The sequence below is a fragment of the Lepidochelys olivacea genome, assembly GCF_965140295.1.
Source record: "Lepidochelys olivacea isolate rLepOli2 genome assembly, chromosome: 4".
NCBI classification, from domain to species: domain Eukaryota; kingdom Metazoa; phylum Chordata; order Testudines; family Cheloniidae; genus Lepidochelys; species Lepidochelys olivacea.
Genome location: NC_140414.1, coordinates 87,604,641 through 87,628,200, shown reverse-complemented (window position 1 = coordinate 87,628,200; position 23,560 = coordinate 87,604,641). Strand labels below are relative to the sequence as shown.

The window sequence follows — 23,560 nt, the reverse complement described above, 5'->3', positions numbered from 1 at the left end:
CAAAAAACAAAGGTAGAGTTATAGTATTTTATTCTCACAGTGTGAAGCTGAACAAATAATTTTATTAAGCCTGTGGACTGCTCTGTCTCAACTCAGTTGCTTCCACTAACTCTACTAGTTCCTTGTTCCAGCAGCGTCCTATCAATAACAAAAAGAAAAGGAGGACTTGTGGCACCTTAGAGACTAACCAATTTATTAGAGCATAAGCTTTCGTGAGCTACAGCTCACTTCCTCAGATGCATATCGTGGAAACTGCAGCAGGCTTTATATATACACAGAGAATATGAAACAATACCTATTCCCACCCCACTGTCCTGCTGGTAATAGCTTATCTAAAGTGATTTCCAGCACAAATCCAGGTTTTCTCACCCTCCACCCCCCCACACAAATTCACTCTCCTGCTGGTGATAGCCCATCCAAAGTGACAACTCTTTACACAATGTGCATGACAATCAAGCTGGGCTATTTCCTGCATAAATCCAGGTTCTCACATCCCCCCACCCCCATACACACACAAACTCACTCTCCTGCTGGTAATAGCTCATCCAAACTGACCACTCTTCAAGTTAAAATCCAAGTTAAACCAGAACATCTGGGGGGGGGGGGGTAGGAAAAAACAAGAGGAAACAGGCTACCTTGCATAATGACTTAGCCACTCCAAGTCTCTATTTAAGCCTAAATTAATAGTATCCAATTTGCAAATGAATTCCAATTCAGCAGTTTCTCGCTGGAGTCTGGATTTGAAGTTTTTTTGTTTTAAGATAGCGACCTTCATGTCTGTGATCGCGTGACCAGAGAGATTGAAGTGTTCTCCGACTGGTTTATGAATGTTACAATTCTTGACATCTGATTTGTGTCCATTTATTCTTTTACGTAGAGACTGTCCAGTTTGACCAATGTACATGGCAGAGGGGCATTGCTGGCACATGATGGCATATATCACATTGGTGGATGTGCAGGTGAACGAGCCTCTGATAGTGTGGCTGATGTTATTAGGCCCTGTGATGGTGTCCCCTGAATAGATATGTGGGCACAGTTGGCAACGGGCTTTGTTGCAAGGATAAGTTCCTGGGTTAGTGGTTCTGTTGTGTGGTATGTGGTTGTTGGTGAGTATTTGCTTCAGGTTGCGGGGCTGTCTGTAGGCAAGGACTGGCCTGTCTCCCAAGATTTGTGAGAGTGTTGGGTCATCCTTTAGGATAGGTTGTAGATCCTTAATAATGCGTTGGAGGGGTTTTAGTTGGGGGCTGAAGGTGACGGCTAGTGGCGTTCTGTTATTTTCTTTGTTAGGCCTGTCCTGTAGTAGGTAACTTCTGGGAACTCTTCTGGCTCTATCAATATGTTTCTTTACTTCTGCAGGTGGGTATTGTAGTTGTAAGAAAGCTTGACAGAGATCTTGTAGGTGTTTGTCTCTGTCTGAGGGGTTGGAGCAAATGCGGTTGTATCGCAGAGCTTGGCTGTAGACGATGGATTGTGTGGTGTGGTCAGGGTGAAAGCTGGAGGCATGCAGGTAGGAATAGCGGTCAGTAGGTTTCCGGTATAGGGTGGTGTTTATGTGACCATTGTTTATTAGCACTGTAGTGTCCAGGAAGTGGATCTCTTGTGTGGACTGGTCCAGATCCACTTCCTGGACACTACAGTGCTAATAAACAATGGTCACATAAACACCACCCTATACCGGAAACCTACTGACCGCTATTCCTACCTGCATGCCTCCAGCTTTCACCCTGACCACACCACACAATCCATCGTCTACAGCCAAGCTCTGCGATACAACCGCATTTGCTCCAACCCCTCAGACAGAGACAAACACCTACAAGATCTCTGTCAAGCTTTCTTACAACTACAATACCCACCTGCAGAAGTAAAGAAACATATTGATAGAGCCAGAAGAGTTCCCAGAAGTTACCTACTACAGGACAGGCCTAACAAAGAAAATAACAGAACGCCACTAGCCGTCACCTTCAGCCCCCAACTAAAACCCCTCCAACGCATTATTAAGGATCTACAACCTATCCTAAAGGATGACCCAACACTCTCACAAATCTTGGGAGACAGGCCAGTCCTTGCCTACAGACAGCCCCGCAACCTGAAGCAAATACTCACCAACAACCACATACCACACAACAGAACCACTAACCCAGGAACTTATCCTTGCAACAAAGCCCGTTGCCAACTGTGCCCACATATCTATTCAGGGGACACCATCACAGGGCCTAATAACATCAGCCACACTATCAGAGGCTCGTTCACCTGCACATCCACCAATGTGATATATGCCATCATGTGCCAGCAATGCCCCTCTGCCATGTACATTGGTCAAACTGGACAGTCTCTACGTAAAAGAATAAATGGACACAAATCAGATGTCAAGAATTGTAACATTCATAAACCAGTCGGAGAACACTTCAATCTCTCTGGTCACGCGATCACAGACATGAAGGTCGCTATCTTAAAACAAAAAAACTTCAAATCCAGACTCCAGCGAGAAACTGCTGAATTGGAATTCATTTGCAAATTGGATACTATTAATTTAGGCTTAAATAGAGACTTGGAGTGGCTAAGTCATTATGCAAGGTAGCCTGTTTCCTCTTGTTTTTTCCTACCCCCCCCCCCCCAGATGTTCTGGTTTAACTTGGATTTTAACTTGAAGAGTGGTCAGTTTGGATGAGCTATTACCAGCAGGAGAGTGAGTTTGTGTGTGTATGGGGGTGGGGGGATGTGAGAACCTGGATTTATGCAGGAAATAGCCCAGCTTGATTGTCATGCACATTGTGTAAAGAGTTGTCACTTTGGATGGGCTATCACCAGCAGGAGAGTGAATTTGTGTGGGGGGGTGGAGGGTGAGAAAACCTGGATTTGTGCTGGAAATCACTTTAGATAAGCTATTACCAGCAGGACAGTGGGGTGGGAATAGGTATTGTTTCATATTCTCTGTGTATATATAAAGCCTGCTGCAGTTTCCACGATATGCATCTGAGGAAGTGAGCTGTAGCTCACGAAAGCTTATGCTCTAATAAATTGGTTAGTCTCTAAGGTGCCACAAGTCCTCCTTTTCTTTTTGCGAATACAGACTAACACGGCTGCTACTCTGAAACCTATCAATAACAGTGACTCCAGGGAACATGGGCCTTCTGACTCCAGTTCCACTGATAATGATACAACTTCACTATTTTACAAACATTTTAATAAAAACGTTAAAAACAAATAATTGAGGCCCAGATCCCCATCCCAAGTCCCTTTGGCTAGAGGTTACTAGCACAGAGCCAAGTTGAATCTTGTCTTTACCCCCCGACTCTGCTGGTTACATAGTCTTGAAGACAATTTGGTCTCCTCAACAGGCCACACACCAGGAGTTACTTATCTATGAGACTAGCAAACCAGCTCTCTGTGCAGTTTCCTGCCTTACTTTGAGGTTGGCCTACAGATGGTTGTCTGACTCTCCATTCTTTGACGATCTCTCTATCTCTGCAAGCTTTCTCTGGATGTTGTCTACTGGCTCATAGTGCCTCCTGTTCTTTCAGATCACTTTTCCCTCTTGGGTAGTCACCTCGTATTACCTGCGTACCACTGCACCCTTTAGTTCACTCCTTCTAGTGTCTGTAATGGCTGGACCCTCACGGGAATAACTGTTTCCAGGGTCAGTAGGTCCTTGGTTGACCTGTTGTACTCTAGTGCCTGCTTTCTCTGATTGGTGGCCATCTCCTCTCAGCGCTATCTCCAGCCTTCTGGCTGCAAAGGGTTTCCCCACGTGGGTAGCAAGGTTTTTGTCGTTCATCCCACCAGTGCCTGCCTTGGACTGTTTTGGCATCCCTGTGATGGCGTTTTCCTCTTTGCCAATAATGCTAACACAGCGTCTGAGCCAGCCTTGTGTTACAGTCTCTTGGAGGTTTCCACAGCTGAATCCACCTTACCATTACTCTGTGCTGGGGAGGGAGGTATGGTCAAACTTCCATTTTCTGTGCAAATTCCTTGAAATTGGTGTCTGTTGTTGGGGAATACAGTGTCTGCGATGCCATGTCTAGCAAACTGGACTTTCAGTTTGCCAATCACTGACTTGTTTCTTGTATCAGGCAGGACATCCACCTCCCAAAAATTTGATTAGTTGCCCACTATAATCAGGTATTGTTTTTCACTGAAGGTAAATAAGTCTGCTCCAACCTTTCCCATGCTTGGGGTAGGTCACATGTTAAGTGTCTTTCTGCTGGTGTATCACAGGAACAGACTTGTGTATTCATTACCAGCCTGTAAACACACACTTCAACCCTTATAAGACAGCTGTCAGTGCCCAAGTGAAGGCATGTCTTTTTTGCATGACATCCTTACATAATGAGGTGAGGACAACTGCTCTCTGTCCCTGGGAAATGATTCTGTCCTGCACACTCAGCTCATCTTTAATTTGAAAATATAGTCCTGCTCCTACTGGTACTTGGCTTTTGTCTTCTGGCCACCCTGCTGATATTGCTCTCTTGACAGTCTGTAGTTGGATGTCCTTTTCCATAGGCTCTTGGATTTCCATCAGCTTTCTTGTTGAAACTGGGAGATAGTGCACTATGTTAATGGTTTAAAAGTCCTGATCACCTTCCTCCAACTCACTGATGCTGGGTGTATGTGCCTTGCTCAGGGTGTCAGCTAACAGCAGTAATCATCCTGGACAATATCTGATCTCTACCCAGTAGCACTGGAGATGTAGCAACATGTGCTGCAATCTCTTTGGAGCACAAAGATGGGGCTTTTCCATGATTTTCTCTAGGGGTTTGTGGTCTGATTGCACTGAATGGCTGTAGGTGTATGGATGGAATTGCTCCTCTCAAAATACCATAGCCAGAAACTCTTTTTCTAGTTGTGTGTACCCCTGTTTGGTCTCTGATGGGGCTCTGCTGGCATAAGTGACCAGCTGCACCTGCAGAAGAACTGCATCCACTCCTTTCTCTGATGCCTCACAGTGGAGTGTCACTCACTCTGCTGGCTGGTGGTGCTTCAGGACAGGGGCATCCCTTATCATTTATTTCAGCATGTCAGATGCTTGTTTGTTGAGGACTTTCCCGGCACCGTTCAGCATCCTGCCTTGTGAGCTGTTTTGGATTCTGCTACTACAGCCAGGTGTGGACAGAATTTGGACAGAAAATGTATCATTCCTCTGAAGCGTTGAACCCCTTCCACATCCACTAATGCTGGCATGTCTTTGGCTGCCTTGATCTTGTTGGGATTTGCTTTCAGTCGTCTGCTGTGAGTAGATGTCCATTATATGTCACCTTGCACTATTTGAGTTGCATTTTTTCTGGGTTGAGTTTTGTGTTCTTGCCTCTGCATCTCTCTAGAAAAGCTTGTAGTTTTCTCTCACGGTCCTGTTCAGCTTTTGTATCATTGCTTCCTTCACCTACAATGAGGTTATCATCTGCAGTTATTTTCAGACCAGGCAGTCCTTCCAGAACTTGGGTGAGTCTTCTTTGGAACATGTCTAGTCCTGGGCTTATGCCCATTGGTATGCACAACTATCTGTAGGGACCAAATGGTGTTTGCAGAGGTTGTCAACAGGCTGGACTCTTCCCGGGCTTATCTGCCAAAACCTGCTCCTCACATCACAAAGTAAAGATCCATACTTTGGAAAGTTCTGGCAAGATGTCATCAATTGTGGGCAGTGGATCTTTTCAGTGCCTGGTTCAGTTGGCTTTGGGTCTATGCAAATGTGTAATTTGCTTGATGACTTCTTTACCACCTGCTTACCCAGGGAGTATTGGCCTCTACAGGTGTTACAATACCCCTGCTCTGCAGACTTTTGAGCTCCTTGCACACTGGATTATGCAAGGAGTATATGCACTCGGGTATCCACTCGGGCTCTACTGTGAGGTCTACTTCCAGTTGCAGCTGTCCTTTGAGGCAACTGTCACCTTTGAAAACGTCCCCATGTGCTTTTAAAATTGTCTCGATTTGTCCATGGGACTCCCTTTTTTTGCTTCTTGTACTGCAACAATAAAATTCTGACACTGCACACTGATCCGATCCATGGCCTGTATGGCTGTATTCCCCAAGAGTGGTCTGTGGTATTTACCATCCAGCACTACAAACTTCAGGGTATCATCTGTTATTTGCGGGATAGTTACTATGAAGCCACATTTTCCTGTGGACTGCATTATGTTCATTGTACGTTATTAAATCGCACCAGCTCTTCGTAATGGGTGTGTTTGAGTCCAGTTCACCCCCAAGGAATCACATTGCAAAAAGCCCCACTATCCAGCTAAAATAACACCGTTATTTTCCCTGATAACATTGTTGCGTGCATGAAGGATAGTTTTGTCTCTTGTTGCTTTCCTGTGCCAACAGCCTGAACCTGTTATGCTCTCAGACGCAAGGAGAGAGTCATGATGTCATCACTGCTGTCTGCTGTGCCATCTCCCTCTTGTAGACGTCTGACTGCATTTTTTTGAGCCCTTCCTTTGCTTTTACTCACACCACTGAAATGGTTCAACTTGCCACATTCCTTGCAATGCTCTCCTAGTGCAGGGCACATCTTGTTTGCCTGCTCACCCTGTCTCCCACAGTCAGTGCATCTCACTATGTGTATGGAAGCCTGGGCACATGCTCTCCTTTGCTGTTGTGTCACTGTATGTACTTCTGGGGATGTACTTCTGTATGTACTTCTGGGGATGCTGTGTCTCCCAGTGCTTTCATCCTTCCTCTTGAGGCTTTCGCTGCATGTCCCATGTCTAAGCAATCTATCTAATGTGAGATTGCCTTCCTGGAGCAGCTCTGAAGTTTGAGCCAGTCGTGAACTTCAGAGTGCAGCAGACTTCTCTGCCTTGGTCCCCAATAAGGTGAAATGACAATTTTACTTTCCTGCCCTTGTTGTCATCCTGCATGGCTAGCTCTATGTACAGCACAAAGTCCTCCTTCCACTAGGTCCATCCCTGGTCTGTTTTGTATCTGCAAATTCTGGGGCTTGTGGGGGCTTCAGACCTAGTTTTATGACTCACGCAGCCACCTGCTGCCCTTCAGCAAACTCACAGTTCAACTGCTGCCACCATATTTCATTCGTAAAGAGTGAAGCTAAATGCAGATTAAGTTGAATGCATGAAACTTTATTAAACCTTGTACACTATTCTGTCCATATGGCCGAGTTGCTTCCATCATAGCATCCAGTGTTCCCCGTTCCATGGGCGTCCCTCCAGGAAACATGGGCTTTCAGACTCCAGTTCCACTGATCTTGATACAGATAAGAAGCTCAGGGGAAAGAACAACTATCATGACTTTATTATTATTTATCATTGTTAATTATAAAATATTATTAGTACTAATTTTTTACTCTTTCCTTGTGGGCCTCATGGAGGAAGTGAATCTTTAGGATGGATCAGAGGAAAGGAAGGTTACCTTGACAGAGCAGAATTGGGAGGCAATTCCACAGCGGGTGTGGTGTGGAAGGGAGCATGGAGACAGCTAAGGAAAAAGCAGAGTAACGATGTCAGGGCTGGCATCCTTAGCATAGCACTGGAGGCAAGGATGAAATTTTACTGTAGTTTATTTGTTCAGGAAAGCATATCTTAAACTGGTCTTATAATTTCGGATAGAATATACTTTTTAAACCCTATATGCAGCTAAGTTAACAAGGCATAATGAGATCAAATGCTGTGGCCAACACCATACGATAAGCCATTGGTTCAGCTAGAATTATGATCTAGACTCCCAGTTGGTTGCTCTTGCTAATAAACTATATAGCCACAGATGCCAGAGCACATAATTGCTTAACTGATATTTTAGTATATTTATTTGGGTCCTTGTCATTGCAGTAGTGTTATTGGTAACTATGAAATGCAGACTTGGTTAACGTTGTTGCTGCCTGTAAAGCTTATGATTAAATACCATCTGTCTCTCTCCTGGAAAGGGCGTTAGATGATGACTATAGCATTTTGTGAATTTCTATGTTGCAGCACAGGGAAGTATAATTTTCAGTTTTATATTGATCTACATTGATTTACATTTTTGTAGACATATTTGATAACAAGGCTAAACAGCCAGAAAATGTTTGGTGCTAACCAAAGGCAAAGGGCAAATAGAGTGAAGGTGAAATATTAGCTTAAGCAGTGCTACTTCCCCAAAGGCCCTTGTTCTGCTTTGTTACTGGGCAAGCAAAGGAGTGCTATACCCACAAGTAAAAGAAGAAAATAAAAGGATCTCAAACTTAGTATTTTGGGAGGGTTGGGGGGAGTCAGCAAGGTGAATCTGTGCACGGACAAAGGTATGAATATGTGCGTGTGTACACAAGTATCTATAAGGGTATGTGAATATACATGTCCAGGGAGAGGTATAAGGGTACATGTGCACATGGAGGGCATGCGGGGGAGTGCATGTATGCCAACAGTTTGCATATATATGTGTGCATATGCATGGAGGTGTGGAGGCTGTAGTTCAGGTGTGTGCATATGAATGGATGTGTTCATAAAATATGTGTGTGCACATGCATGCATAGTTTCTATCTTTCTGGGAGCCACTTTCCTGTGTCTTCGTTGTATATGTGATTACCCTTTTCTTTTCGTTGTTAGGCCCCATCAGGCCTCCCTTTGTGAAGTGCAGAGACACAGCAGGTTTACAACCTGAGGGCCCTCACCACAATGTAACATGAACATGGGTTAGGCAAATTCATGCTGGAAATAACATGTACATTTTTAACGGTAGGCATAATTAGCCATTGGGACAACCTAGGGTGGATATCTCATCACTTCAAGTCTTTAAATCAAAATCCTGTATATCTATGATACTTATCTGGCCCCATCACCATAGTATCTGACCACTTCATAGTCCTTAATATATTTCTCCTCACAGCACCCTGGTGATTTAGGGAAGTGTGTCTGTCCCTATTTTACTGAGGCGCAACAAGAATAAGTGACTTGCCCAAGATCACACAGGAAGTCTCTGGTCAAGAAAGGAGCTGAGCCCAGGTTTTCTGAGGCCCACCCACTTCACCGTCCTTCCTCTTGTAAAAAAAAATGGTCTTCTGAAAGATAAGCTAGAGCTTATCCAGAAGTTATGGGCTTGATGCAGAAACTATTGGGCGAAATTCTATGGCCTCTGTTCTGTAGGAAGTCAAATTAGATGATCATAGTGGTTCCTTCTGGCCTTAAAATCTGTGACTCTATGGCTCAAAAATAAATAAATGCTTACTTAGCTTTTTAAAAGATACATTTTTTAAAAGAGTTTTATTTCCCTGCAGGTATTTTGTTTAATTTTTAACTCAGCAAAGCAAATGATAAGGAGAAGGGAGGAGAGGGATGGAGGCAAGTGATAGTTCATGTGCTTTTGAGCAGCTTTCGTAAAAGGGCCATACATCCTGTGAGCCTATAAAGCCCTGGCAAAGACAGCTAGCGGCCTTCAGAGCTCTAAAACTTGGCTTATCACAGGCACAAAGCACCAGTGCTCAAAGTTCAGTATTAGCTGTTTGTGGGATTGATGCTATTTGATGCAAGCCAAAGAGCTACCTAAGGGCCACTTCGGGGACAAAAATCAGATGCTGGATGAAGCTCGTTTTCAGGGCTGAAATAAGGCAAATGTAGAGACCCAAAGCCTAAACTATTTCTTCCGTGTTTAGTTTTCTTTTATTTGGTCTGCATTTTCCCTATTCATTTGGAAAACCTGATAAAACACCACAGTTCAAGAAGTGTACATCTAACTTCTCAGCTACATTATTCCTCAGAACATGTGCATCTAGAAGAGAGTTCCAAAGAAGCAACAGGCTGAAATTCCTGTAATTCTCACCATCTGAACAATTTAATCGTATATGGCATCATGCATAGAAAGCATTACAAATCCTTTTGTATGAGAGAGATGAAGGGAAGCTAGAGAATGACACAAAGACAATGGAGGAGAGTGTTTCATTCATTGAGACTCCTGGAAGTGAAGACTCGCAAGAAATTGAATGAGAATTCCATGCTAAACTACTGGCTTCAGTTCAGTTCAACTAGCCCAGAAGGAGGCTTGATGACTAAACTGGGACTTTAGGATGATACAATGTCTGCAGAGAAGATTTAACATTTTAAAAGTTTTCTTCAGCATCATGTCTTAACAGGCTGACAAAGCACATGCTATGTATAATAGAGCTAGTCAGAAAATGAGTATCTTTCCTATGGAAAATTACAATTATTTGGCAAAAAATTGAAAATGGAAATATTTTGCTTTGGAAATGCTGCTGCAGTGATTTATGAGAGCTGTGGTTTGAGTGCTTCATGCTCCCAATCTCCACTGTAGGCTGGTAAATGGTAACACTATATTTCTCCTGATGCACCATAGTCTCCCCCTCTTGGAGAAGGAAGGTGGTGCAGTGTTTGGAGTCCCTGGCCATGGTGCAGCATGGGAGAAGTAGTCAGCTGAACTTTTAACTCTCATGAGGCACTGCAGCATTAATTCCAAATCAAAATAGTTCAGGTTTTGGACAGATTTTTTCATTACAAAAATCAATGGAAATCAAACAAAAAATCCATTTGGTTAAAGACCTAATTTTCTGTTGAAAACCAGTTTTAACAGAAAATTTTCTATCAGTCCTAAGGTATACATTTTCCACTGGGTATCAGGATCACACAAGCAATATTTCACTATTATTGCAATAACTGGCAGTTTTACACAGCTCTGACTGCTGCTCCTGAATATGATTAGATGTTTGTGTGGAGAATGATCCCTTCAAAAGCATGCATGACATTAATAATTCCTAGTAACTCCAACCGCTTCATAATCAGTAATTTTTAAGAATTCCAATTACAGTAAAATAGATTAAAATAACTGTTTTATTACAATGAAACCGCCAATCAGATTTTGCTTTTTAAAATGCATTTAATTGCAGATGGCAACACTTACCTTGACGTTTACCAGTAATTCTGCAAAAAATCATTCAAATATAATGTCTCTCCAAAGTTTTCAAAATTGGATGCCTAAAATCATATTTAGATCCCTAAATAACTTAACTTGATTTTCAGAGGTGCTTAACACGCAATTCTCATTTAGTTTAGGTATCTAAATATGGATTTAGGAGCATATCTTTCAGCAGTCAAGTTTTAAAATGTTGGCCTCAGCTTTCAACAATTAAAAATAAGAGGTATTTTTACCCATTTGTAAGAGTAGGGGTGTAACTTTATTTTTGTGTACTATCCTGTGTTACAAATTAACAGAATGAGTTCATTTATTTATCTTTGAATCTTCTCATTTGTCTCTTGACTGTTGAAGCAAGGCCAGCAATTTGGTGTCATTATTAAACTTGCACCATACAAAAGACCTCATTGTGAAATACCAGGTGACTGTCTTCAAAGAGCATACTGTAGTTAACATCTGCCTATTTTATATTAATTATAGAAATGCTATTGATTTCATGCCTTACATTTTGCTATATATTACTCTTATATCGAAGATGATCTGCTGTAGCCATTTAGAGTGAACACATGAAAGCAAAAGTAAAAAAACACTTTATTTGGGACTTTTAATGGGGAGGTGGAGGAATATGTTAACATTTCTTTTTCCTTCACAAGTAGCAGTAGTGTGAAGATCACATTTAGTAGCTGCACAACCCATGATAGTTATCTCGTTCTGCTCACACACGGTTTTTCAACATCTGTAACTTCCATTTTCAAAATATCTGCCCAGTGATAGACCCAACTGAACTTCTTCTCATACTTCTTGGATATGGCCATAATGGGCCTGATCCATAGTCCAAATCAATAAATCAGTATTTACAAATTTCCTGAAGTATTGTCCCCAACATGGTACTTTGGGGAGTGTGTCCACAAGTTATGAAGGATCAGAAAAAGATGACACTGTGCTTTGGGTAGGTAGTAGTCTGGGTAGTTAAAATACTTACAGTTTACCAACACTCCACGTTGAGGGGTAATCATGACTTTTAGAAATTGTTTGGTCCATCTTCAAAAATAATGTTGTTTTTTATATCAGCTGAGACACATTTGAAAAGGAAGAAGGGTAATGGCTTTCCCCATGACATGAACTCTAGTACTGATCAGAACATTAATGTTTTCACTCACAGAGTTGAGAAACCTTACAATGGGAGAATTCACTAAAGAGCAGTACTTAGAATTCCAAGGCTCCTTCTGCACCCAGTGGTGTTAGAGTGACACCATTACGTTCTTTGATAGCATAGTCATATTTACATTTTTGTTTCATGGAATCTGTGATCATTTGTCAGATATTTTACCTCTTTTGGACTGATTTCATCTTCTCTCTGGATGCACCCTGAATGTCTTTCCTTGTGTTGTCCACCTCTGACTTCTCCTTTTCTCAGGCATGCTTGTAGTGATCCCAGCTAGGAGTCAGAAGACTTGCTAGATTGATTAGTACCCAAAGTTGCCTTTATCGCCTATACAGTAATGTAGACCTTTTAGTTCACAAAGACATTTAACCATTTCTTTTGCTTTGGCTGCTTAGAGGACACCTAATCTCATGGACCTTAGGGCTCCCTGTTTTCAGGGCCTTATGATTTATTACTTGTGCTATCTAAATTTTCTGAAGGGTCTTGAATTGACCTGCCCGGTATTCATCAGCACTAATGATGGATCTGTCTTTCCATTATTACCTTTGTATCCAACAGTGCATGGAGAAAGTTATGTAAACACATTAATGAAACCATTCATATATCTTAAACACCTGAAATTTTTCTGCTGTGTAACATATTGTTTCAGGTTTGCTTGTGAATGTTTTTATTGGGACAGGGTGTTAATATAGCTTAATCTTCACAATTGCCTTAGCTATTCTTTTGGCTTCCTTTCTTTGAGAGACAGTTTCATTGATAAATCAATCATCTCTAAAAATCAAGTTTCTCTTTACAGTCACTCAGCCAGCCATGGATTTTCTATATAGGAAACTTTCTGTTTTAAGTTAGCTTATGAAAGAATTTTGATTTCATTTTTGAGTGTAGCCCTGAAATACCGCTCAGAATAAGCTATGATTCTGAACTTAATATGATGCAATGCTCCACTATTATAACTCCTTATTTTTGTATGTACCATTAATCCAATAATGCCAAATGATTTTTTTCATTTGGAACAAGTAAATTCTTTCACCTGTTTAAGAATCAGTTCTGTAACCTTCACTTCTAGGAGTGGTTCTACTTACTTTAGTGGGACTGCTCGGGTAAGTTCTTGTCAGTGTGAATAAGGGTTCTTCTTCAAGTAGTGTCTCTATGGGTGCTCCACTGTCGGTGTATCTATGCCTCTGCATTTTTAATCGGAGAATTTTGGTAGCATTGTCACTTCAGCCTGTTTATGCACCCTCCCTCCCTCATGGTCTGCCTTGAGGCTATCTAGCACGGCATGGGCGAACCGCACTCAGTTCCTTCACAACTGCCCTTGGCCTGAGACAGAGCGAGTCTCAGTCCAGTTTATTCACTTACTTTATATCTGGATAGTGTTAGTTTATAGCTCTCTTTAGAGTTTCCATTCTTTGTTGCAGTATCTTTAAAGTTTCTTTTCTTCAATTATTTAAAAAAAATTTTTTTCGACCCATTTTCCCACCTTTGTTTTGGGATTGCCCCCCTAGGGGCATGCCCATTTCTCCCGGTTTTAAAAGGAGCCTCTCCTATAGGGAGGCAACTCATGTGGGAGACAGACACTCTTGCTGCATCTGGTGCCTCAGAGAGGGACACATCCCACAGAAGTGCAACTTCTGCCAACAGCTGAAAGATAGGTCCCTAGAGAGCCGAGAGCTAAAGCTGAAACTCCTCGTGGAGGGTGCTCTTAAATGGGCACCTGACCACGGTCCTGATCTGCATCCTGGAAAAGACTCGTCCCCAGACCCATCAACCTCCAGAGAGGGAGAACTGCAGATAAAGTCAGCTGACTCCCCCCACAGAGCCACCAGGAAAAGGGCTGCAGGCCCCCAAACAGAGCTCCTGACCAGCCAGAGGAGATCCTTGGCACGTTCGGTCACTGTGGCACCAACGGTTCTGGGCCTCAGGACCCTAAAGAAACAGAGACCTCCAGGTGCAAGCTCTGCCACAATGCCTAAAGACCCGAGATTCAAAGGCTCTGAAGCAGCATCACCACCTGCCAGAGACAAGAATAGAGACCGTACCAACTCTACTAAATCAGCACCACAAAAACATCCTTGGCACTGAGTGCTTCAAAGTAGCCCTTGTTGGAACATGCCTCCCACAAAAAAAATCAGTGCCGATGAGTCAGCACTGGCAATCCCTAACAGCACCAAGTGCAACAGTGGGATTGTAGAAGTTCCTGCTTCTCTAGGGACTGCAGCAGTTCCTGCTTCCCTAGGGACCTTATGATCATGGAGGAACTAGAATCCCTGCTACACAGTACCAGAGCTCTAATACAGAGCATGTCTCATTCCCCAGAATCACCATTAGCACCAGGGAGCTCTCCTTCAGCGACCCTGTCAGCCAGACCCTATTCCAGCGGGGAGTCAGTGATCAGCAACAACATGCAGATTCATTAACAGCATGGGAAACCTCTTCCCACACATTAGACCACCCACACAAACGTGGGATCTCAGTCTGGTTCTAAGAACCTTGACTAGACCATCTTTTGAACCTATGGTCACTTGCTCCCTTCCACACCTGTCCATGAAGAAAGCATTTCTAATGGCTATTATCTCTGTATGACAAATAGACAAGAAGCAATGGGCTTAAATTGCTGCAATGGTGGTTTAGGTTGGACATTAGGAAAAAATTCCTAACTGTCAGGGTGGTTAAGCACTGGAATAAATTGCCTAGGGAGGTTGTGGAATCTCCATCATAGGAGATTTTTAAGAGCAGGTTAGACAAACACCTGTCAGGGATGGTCTAGATAATACTTAGTCCTGCCAGGAGATCAAGGGACTGAACTTGATGACCTCTTGAGGTCTCCTCTAGTCCTATGATTCTGTGATTCTATTAGTAGGAGAAATAGTGGCACTGATGGCACTCCCATCATGAGTAGTCTTTTTTTTTAAGACAAAATCACCCTGAGACCAAAACCGAAATTCATCCCCAAGATAACCTTGTCCTTCCATATGAACCAACTCTTTCACCTCCCTACCTTTTTCCAAAACCACATTGTGACAACAGGGAGGCAATTCTTCATATGCTTGATGTTATGAGAGCCCTAGCATTCTATTTGGACAGGACTAAGGACTTTAGGAAGTCCCCTAAACTCTTCCTTCTGTTCTCAGAAAAATTCAAAGGCTCCACAATATTAGCTCAAAGACTCTCCAAATGGGTCTCCAGTTGAATTAACCACGGTTACCATGAGCGTAACCTATTGCCCCCATCAGTGATCTGCACGCATTCTATGAGATCCGTTTCTACCTCCAGTTGTATTTGTTAATGATGTCCCCATCTCAGAAATCTGCAGGGCAGCAACTTGGGCCTCTGTCCAAACTTTCGCAGAACACTATACAATTAATCGAGACTCCGCCTCTGATGCCAACTTCCGCTCCACAGTACTATTGTCAATAACAGACTCCACTCCGAAGCCCCAGCCCTCCAGGGAGGCTACTGCTGTGGAGTGACCAACAGTGGGGCACCCAACGGGATACTACTACTTGAAGTGGTTACTCACTTTGTGCAGTAATGATGGTTCTTCGAGATGTGTGTTCCTATGGGTGCTCCATAACCTGCCCTCCTCCCCTCTACTTCACAGGTCTTGATAAGGGGCTCTGCAGTGGAGAAGGAACTGAGGGCAGTTTGCCCGCACAGCACTAGTTAGCCTCAAGGCAGACCTTGAGGGAGGGAGAGCACATGTGTGGGCTGAACGAACACTGCTACCAAAATTCTCCAATTAGAGGTGCTGGGGCATACATGTACCTACAGTGGAGCACCCACAGGGACATACATCTTGAAGAACTATCAGTATTGCACAAAGTGAGTAACTTCCTCTTATAGAACTGGACTCTTAATGAACTCTCATAAGCAGCACAATCTGGTTTCGTACCAAGTATGCTATAAAGGCTTTAAATGATATTTTTAGACTGTGGATAAAAAGTCCATTTCAAATGCTCACCAAAATCTGCCTGATTAAAACATTTTCAAAAGATGAGAGTTACAGATTCCTGTAGATAGGAAATAACTGTGTATGTCTGACAACAGAGTGGGAACTGTTGATTATTTTTAATGGTAATCAGTGTGTGGTATAATATTGTCCTAAAATTTATATTGTTTGACTATCCTCAGCATCCTTTCTCTAGAGTGATTCAGCAGCTCCTTAGCCCTCTGAGAAGTGAAATCATTAGTGTTGAAATAAGCAGCATTATTTTAAAATGTTTCAGTTTCACATATAACATGTCACTAACTTATAGAAAACGTGCGGTTGGCAGACAGCATGGAGAGGTTTTGTATGCCTGCTTAACAAGGGGTTGTTGCCAGTATGATTTTCATGCAACTTTAATTGAGATGGGAGAAGCTGGTACAAAAAGTGAGTTTCTGGATTAGTTCAAGCCCAATATGTTATGTCTGTTACCAATCATCAGAAAACAAAGCTCATCAAGTATGTGGCAAATTTTCAGAAGCACTGTCATTTAAAGATGTTGCCTTGTTTTCTTAAGAATACCACCACTATAATTTTGAAGCCAACCAAGCAATATATTTGTTTTGATATTAAACCTTCCCTATCCAGCTCTCTTTCACCATCCCTCCTGCTTCTTCTCACATTTAAACCAGAAAACCCTAACAAGTGGGCTCTTTTCCTTTATACATGTGGTGCTCCAGCAGGTTTACAGGGTGCCTCCAGGGGTTGATATTCAAGGACTATCAAAATTTATTTTTGTCAATGAGGCAGTGAAAAAAAATGTAATTGGTTCCAAGAAGCAAAAACTCCACAATCCATTTCTCACAACTAATGTGAATGTTTGATATTAGTGTTTGAATTAATTCTGTCCCCTTTTAATCCATATTATGCTCTGTTTCCAAAAGATCTGATGGAAACCTCTATTATTTGCAGAGGAGGAAAGATGTATTTTGTGACAATCAAACAAGCTGATGAATTAACAGTGACACTCTCCAATGTATATAAGTGTGACCCTATTCAAATCTCAACTCAAAACATGAAAACATGGAACACATTATGAATATTCATCCTAGCACACTCTGGTTACTGGCTTTGCTTCCAATAATACTTGACAGGTTCATTTCCTTCATGTTTTCCTTTTTTAATATAGAGTGTGGTTGATTTATTTCCTAATCCATGTGAATGTGAACTTCCTAGGACAGCTAAAAGCATGTGTTTTGCAGCTTGCCTACACACAGCAAAAGGCAAAGGGAAAGTTTGTATTAATTTGGTAATATGTTTTCTTATTTTTTTTCTCATAACTCAGCTTGGAAACCAGAAAATAACTGCCAATGTGATGGAGGTAAATGCTTCACAGACACACAGACAAACAGCAACAGAAGTTTCTTCACTGCCTCCTCCTTCTGTGGTACCAGTTAACAGAACCTCTTTCTCACCAGACAGTGGCACCCACCTAGCATCATTTATTTTGCCAACGCTTGATGATTTTTTGCCTTCACGCTTTTATAAAACCCTGGCCCTCTCACATTTTTCATATAAATACCCTTTCCTAGCTCCTGAAAATACTATCCACAGGAATGAAACAGCCTCTGTAATCACAGACTCTGCCATAAGTGAGTACTCCTCTCGCACGGTGAGCGAGTCCTCCACAGCCATTCTAGATGAGCTGCAGACTTGTAACTATGATACTACTGACTGTTCTGAATCACCTTCCCCAACCTTGAGCCAGATGTCTGCTGTGTCAGATGGCACCACCTTAACCACCACTGCTGCCACTTCTCATGTAATTATCCTTCCTTTTTCCTCCAGTTTGTTCAAACAGGTTGCCAAAGGGGAAAAGAACTAATTCTTGTCTGTTATCCCATTACTCGTACGAGAACGGTGTCAGTTGTTTATTCAGGTTCTGCACAGTCTGGTAATATGTTTTACTACAGTAATTTACTATAGTAATGACAGATTCCGTAAAAGCCACTCAAAATTGTGCAATTTGTTCTGTAACTCTAATTTCAACTAAGATATAGTGAACAGTTTGTTTACAACTAATGGCCAACTTCACTCTTATCACTCAGTCCAAATATGTTAAAGGAAAGCAGACTGAGGAATTTAAGCTGATCTACTTTAAAATATTTAATTAGTTGCCGTACTGAAAGAATGCACAGGTTGAATTTTGAGAGAGGCTGAAAACTAGCTTTCAGCTATCATTGAGGTACATCTGTCAGGCACTAATATCCTCAGAGATTCATATTAATAGGGTTGATGAGAATACTTAACACAACCTTGTTTTCCCCTAGCCATGACCACTGACTGCATGAAGCTGTTTCTGTTTTATCTCCTCTAACTAACGGTTCCCTTTCTTAAGCACAGTTGTTTTACAGGAATGAACTGTATAAATAATCTTAGATTTGGATCCTAGGAATTCTGTTATTTTTCAGGGCTGCACTTTCTCTGGGTAACTCAAGGAAAATAACCAAGTCTAAATACATATGTGTTTATATATAATGTATAGTATATGTATATTTATATATGTATAGATAAACAAAAAGGTATAGAATATGGGTCAAATTCTGCTCACTTTACCCATGTAGGTACTTCTGTTTACTTCAAGGGAACTGCATGTATGATTAAGGTGAATCAGAATTGGTCCCATATTTCGATTAAATAACAGATCACTGAATTACAAAACTATAAATATTCTTAGTGGGGGTTCTCTGATGACATGATGATAAGCTGAGACCAGAGCTCTACTGTGTCAAAATGTTGCCATATTTATAATTTTGACCATATTTATAATGTTGCCATATTTATAATTTTATCATTTACATGTAGTAACAACAGCAAATTTTAACTTACTATAAATGTCACTTTAAAATAATATGTCTTTTTAAGAACAGTTTTACCCCAAAGTTGCAAATAATCACTTTGAAGAGTTGGGGTTCAATGTGCTGAATGCTTTTTATATTATATGACAAAATTATGGACATGTCAAGTAAAACCAGTAATTCCCACCCATGAAACATAAAAATTTCAAGGCATTGGAACTACAAATCTGTTTACTGCCTCCTAGTTGTAAGCAAAGATTAGACAATACACAGATAAAAGAGCATCAACACAGGCTTTAACCAACAAACTCAGGGGAATGTCAGGTGCCTACATTTGTGTGCAAACAATTGTATTTGTTCTTTTTGAACAATATTTTTGGTATGTTAAAAAGATCATGATCTGTTTTTTTGCTAGCCCTACCACCTCTTATTTTTTGGCCAATCTTCCCTCATGGAGATCTGTGATCTGGCAGCCACTTCCACCCTTAGCCACAGTCATCCTTGTTAGCATGAGGCCAGATGGATAGACATCTTTTCAGTGCCATCTGTCCCTTTAACTGCCAACAAAAATTACTCATCCCTAATGGGGAAGGGGGAAGAAGGAGCCTCCCTCTGAAGAACATAAAGAAGAACCAGTCTGGGAGCCCCACAAAGTGAGCGGGCTGCTGCAAGGAGCCACTACTGAGATGACGAGGAGCCACTGCTTCTGTTACCAACCTTTCCTCCCCGCCTTTTCTCCACCTATTGAAGAGGGTTATTGAAGAGGGGTTAGATGACTGCAAATGTTTCCAGGAGCTGGGAAGTTGATAGGAAGGTTGGCAGCAGGCATGGGTGTTCTAGTACTGACTCCATCTCCTGAGGTGGGGACACTAACCTGCTCAAGGGTGACTCCTTTTCTTTCATGGAGGACACAATCACTGGAGGACCAGTAGGGACTGGGTGGTCTTACACCATCCAACAGTTTACAAGAAGTTTTGTAGCTCTCTGACAGCTGCTGTGTCCAGTCCCAGTATGTTCAGCATTTACTCAATATTACCACAAAATGGTCTCTGAGAAAGCACAGTTATTTCCTATTCTATATGTAGTGAAAAGCTGTAATATCTCAAGCACCATTATATAGCTACTGTTGGCAAAGCAGACTTTAATAGTGACCACTGTATATCTTACTTGAACCTGTTCCTCCTCTCAGTAAGTCTAAAGTGGTCAATGTTATAAAGTCCACAGTAGCCAGCAGATACCATACAGTTATTTGCTATTCAAAGTACAGTGAAAAACTATAGTACCTCAAAGAAAAGGAGGACTTGTGGCACCTTAGAGACTAACAAATTTATTTGAGCATAAGCTTTTGTGAGCTACAGCTCACTGAATGCATCTGATGAAGTGAACTGTAACTCACGAAAGCTTATGCTCAAATAAATTGGTTAGCCTCTAAGATGCCACAAGTCCTCCTTTCCTTTTTGCGGATACAGACTAAGACGACTGCTACTCTGAAATCTCTCACCTACAGTCTGTATTCTCTAACTACATAAACTTGCAGCAAACACAATGCTAAATTAGAGCTATTGCTTTAGCCACTGATTTAGGTCTTTGTGAAAGCCTAAGGCAAGAGATGAGTTGTAAAGCAAAGCTCTTATTCAAGTGCGTGTATTTGGAATTGTAGTAACAAATACAGAGAATAACTGGCAAAATAAAGGGCTTTGAAAAATTTTCTCTCAAGTTTAACCCTATTATAACGATTTCTCTTTAAAGTTCTTTTCACAGAAATCTATCTTTTGTGTAGTTTTAAAATATGAAAACAAAAGAAATTGTAAGTGACACGTGTGAGAGTTGTTATATCTCACCGTAGCTGCTAAAAACCCAGTTTAGCTAAGACTATCACAGGCTTGGAGAATTGATCCTGAGTATTTTCAGTCATAGCCAATGTCCTGGACGCTGGGGGTGGCTGTAGCACTGCTGCACAACACCTCTCCAGCTGCTCAGACCTCTGTAATCAAGTCTTCTCTCCTTTCGCTCACTGCCTCTAAGAATCAGCAGGTGGCTCCTGTCCCACCTGGCTCCATCTCAGCTGTTCTGAGTGGGAACTGAAGGCAGCTGCTCCTTCTGAACGTAAGAGTCTAATGAGGTGCCTGGCTCAGGGGATGAAGAGATGATCAGCCTTCTGCCTGTCACCTGGTTGGGAGGTTCCTGCACCTAGGCAGTTTGGCTCCCAGTCAACAGAAGTAGAAAGCTCTTCCACAAGGAGAGCCCAAGTGTAGTATAATGGGGCAAAGAGTGAACGGGGCAAGAGTGAGAAAAGGCATAACTTTGAGATAAATTTGGAATATGGGATTCTAGCAGGCCCCAGCTACCTCTGTATTTTGGTGACAAATTGGTTGTTTTCTCTGCCTTTTTCACTCTTCTAAAAAAAATACATATGAGTACAAAATCTAAAATTTACCAGACAGCATACACAAACTTTGATTTAAATGGGAGATGAGGGCACACACCACCACTCAGGACTGGGCCCTAAAATACAAGCATCATATCAGAAAAAGCATCATTGGTTACTCAGTGATTCTGAGGGCAGGGCACTGTTGACCAGCAACTTCTCAGAGCTAGCTTTTAAAAAACAAGCCCTCTCATGGGTGTAAAATACATCAGCTGCTGAAGCTCAATAGCAATGACAGTGTTCACATTGTATTTGCTCAAAGGGAAATTCTGTTAATCACTAACAAGTAGTTTTAGCTGAGGGATATAAGCAAATATTAATATCCTGTAAGATTTCTAGCACAAAAGAACAAGAATTTATTCTTTCATTCTCCTGCTCTTGGAGTGTTTACTTCAGATCACCCTTTTCCAGTAAGCCTGGTCTCCTGCTGGTTGCAGCCTGGTCTATATTAAGGCTGAGGCAGTCAAGGATGGAAGCCATGCCATCCCTCCAGCATATGCAATGTCTTCTTCATCCAGCTTTTGCTAGATCAAATGTGTAAAGCTGGCGGGCTGGTATGAACTCCAACATATGGAACAGATGGCCAAGCTACCTGAGCTGGCATTGAGTCACTCTGGAAGACGTTGGAAGCTGGTTGGTCCAAAGCCTGACATCCTCATTCATAACGTGATGAAACCACCATATGTCTTCAATACATCATTGCTGTTTCACATCAAAAATGTCCAGCTGGCCCATTTGCACCTCTGCGGTGGCCTAGGTTTCAGAGCCATACAAAAGGACAGAAGCCAGTGCTGTTTGATAGATTCACATCTTATCCAAGTTGATATGTGTTGTTGATGCCATAGAGGCTTCCAGAGAGCTTGCACAACACCAATAAACTTGCTGATTTGATGTTTCATGACAGCAAGGCAACCACTTTCCCTGGTAACAATGGAACAAGAATGTCACATTTTTATGTCTGTCATGTACAGTCATTCCTGATGTCTGTCTAGCTAGGTAAGGCCCCCATCATCATATCTGACTACCAAATAGTATCGAGGCATCTGTCCAATCTGTCTTATCTCACTGTCTGTCACAGGCATTTGTAAAGTGTCCATCACTGTAGAACCTAAGTGCCTAATACAGAAATTTAAAGGAATAATTTTTCCAGTCCACAAATGATCTGTTAATTCTGTTCCTCCAACCAGAAGAAGAAAATCTTATGAAGTGTGTATGGGGCAGGTGTTTGTAGGCATGCGTATGTGTGCATACCCTCCAGTATTGGGAGCGGGTCTTCTCAAAGAGATAGTTACATTTAGTTCTATAATCGGAGAGATTGGGCTTGCTCTGGTTTTAGGAAAAAGGAAGGTGCCTCACATCCAGTGGGCCTCAGCTGAAAATAACCTTTCCCTAGCTCCTGAAATAGTCTCCCAGGGTTCATCCAGCTCTTGCGTTCCTATGGCTAGAAGTATTTTTGAGGGATTATATAGAGTGCAGTAGTTCAGGTGTAGGATCTTAGACTGAATGTGAAGTCCTATCAAGAGTCAGTGACTGGCACAAAGCACCAATGTGGAATACTATTGCTCAGGTGTCCTATCAGGAGTTGGGCTACAACTTGCTGTGGCCAGGGACATTTTTGATAGAGAGTGTTTCTGTAAAGTGATAATGGCCTATATTCCAGTGACCATACTCAGGTTCTTTTTAAAACACAATGCTGTGCACGTGATACTAGAATATTCAATAGTCATCTCAGCCAGTTGGGCCCTGACAACTGACAATAAAGGGGCGGACATCCTACTGGACAGTTGCATGTGTAAACACTCGACGTGTATGAATAAATGTGACAGTTGTGAGTTCAAATTAAGCATGCACACACATGCCCTAGGATTTTGATATTTTGAAAATCAGACCTTTATTTGAGTTATTTCATTGTAACTGTTTTTTAAGGAATTTAGAAGAAAACACATTTACAATAAATCAATGCATTTTTTAAAAAATCTGTTTAAATGTATGTTCCTGCATTTCTACAGGAACAAATCTGGGCAGGCAAGCTCTAATGGACACATTCGCACAACCTTAACTTCAGCTACCTACTCAATTTACCTCTAAAAGATCTCCATAAAATGTAATGCTCTGAATGCATTCAGGAGTTCTGATGACATATACTTAGGAGCTAGATCTTCTTTTTCTTACACAACTGCAATTCCTATTGAGGTTGTAGGAGGGATGGGGGTGTGAGATGTAAAAAGAAGCCTAAAATTACCGATCCCCAAAATGCCCATTTCTTAAACTACAGGAGAGAGTGAAGCCAGTCACTTCTTATATCACAGGAGAGAATGAACCACATTTCATTTATA

The 23,560-nt window shown here is 41.9% G+C and overlaps 1 protein-coding gene across 5 annotated transcripts in view; it reads left to right on the top strand.

The window, feature by feature from the left end:
- The window catches only part of SORBS2 (sorbin and SH3 domain containing 2), a 276,988-nt gene that overhangs the window by 166,516 nt on the left and 86,912 nt on the right, over window positions 1-23,560 (top strand). For 3 of the 5 annotated variants that reach the window (XM_084627087.1, XM_084627084.1, XM_084627083.1), the window contains one exon: window positions 17,284-17,760. The exons of the other annotated variants lie outside the window; for them this stretch is intronic. In XM_084627087.1, coding sequence (XP_084483213.1) covers window positions 17,284-17,760 — 477 coding nt within the window. The remainder of the gene's footprint in view (window positions 1-17,283; window positions 17,761-23,560) is intronic. 5 annotated transcript variants of the gene reach the window in all.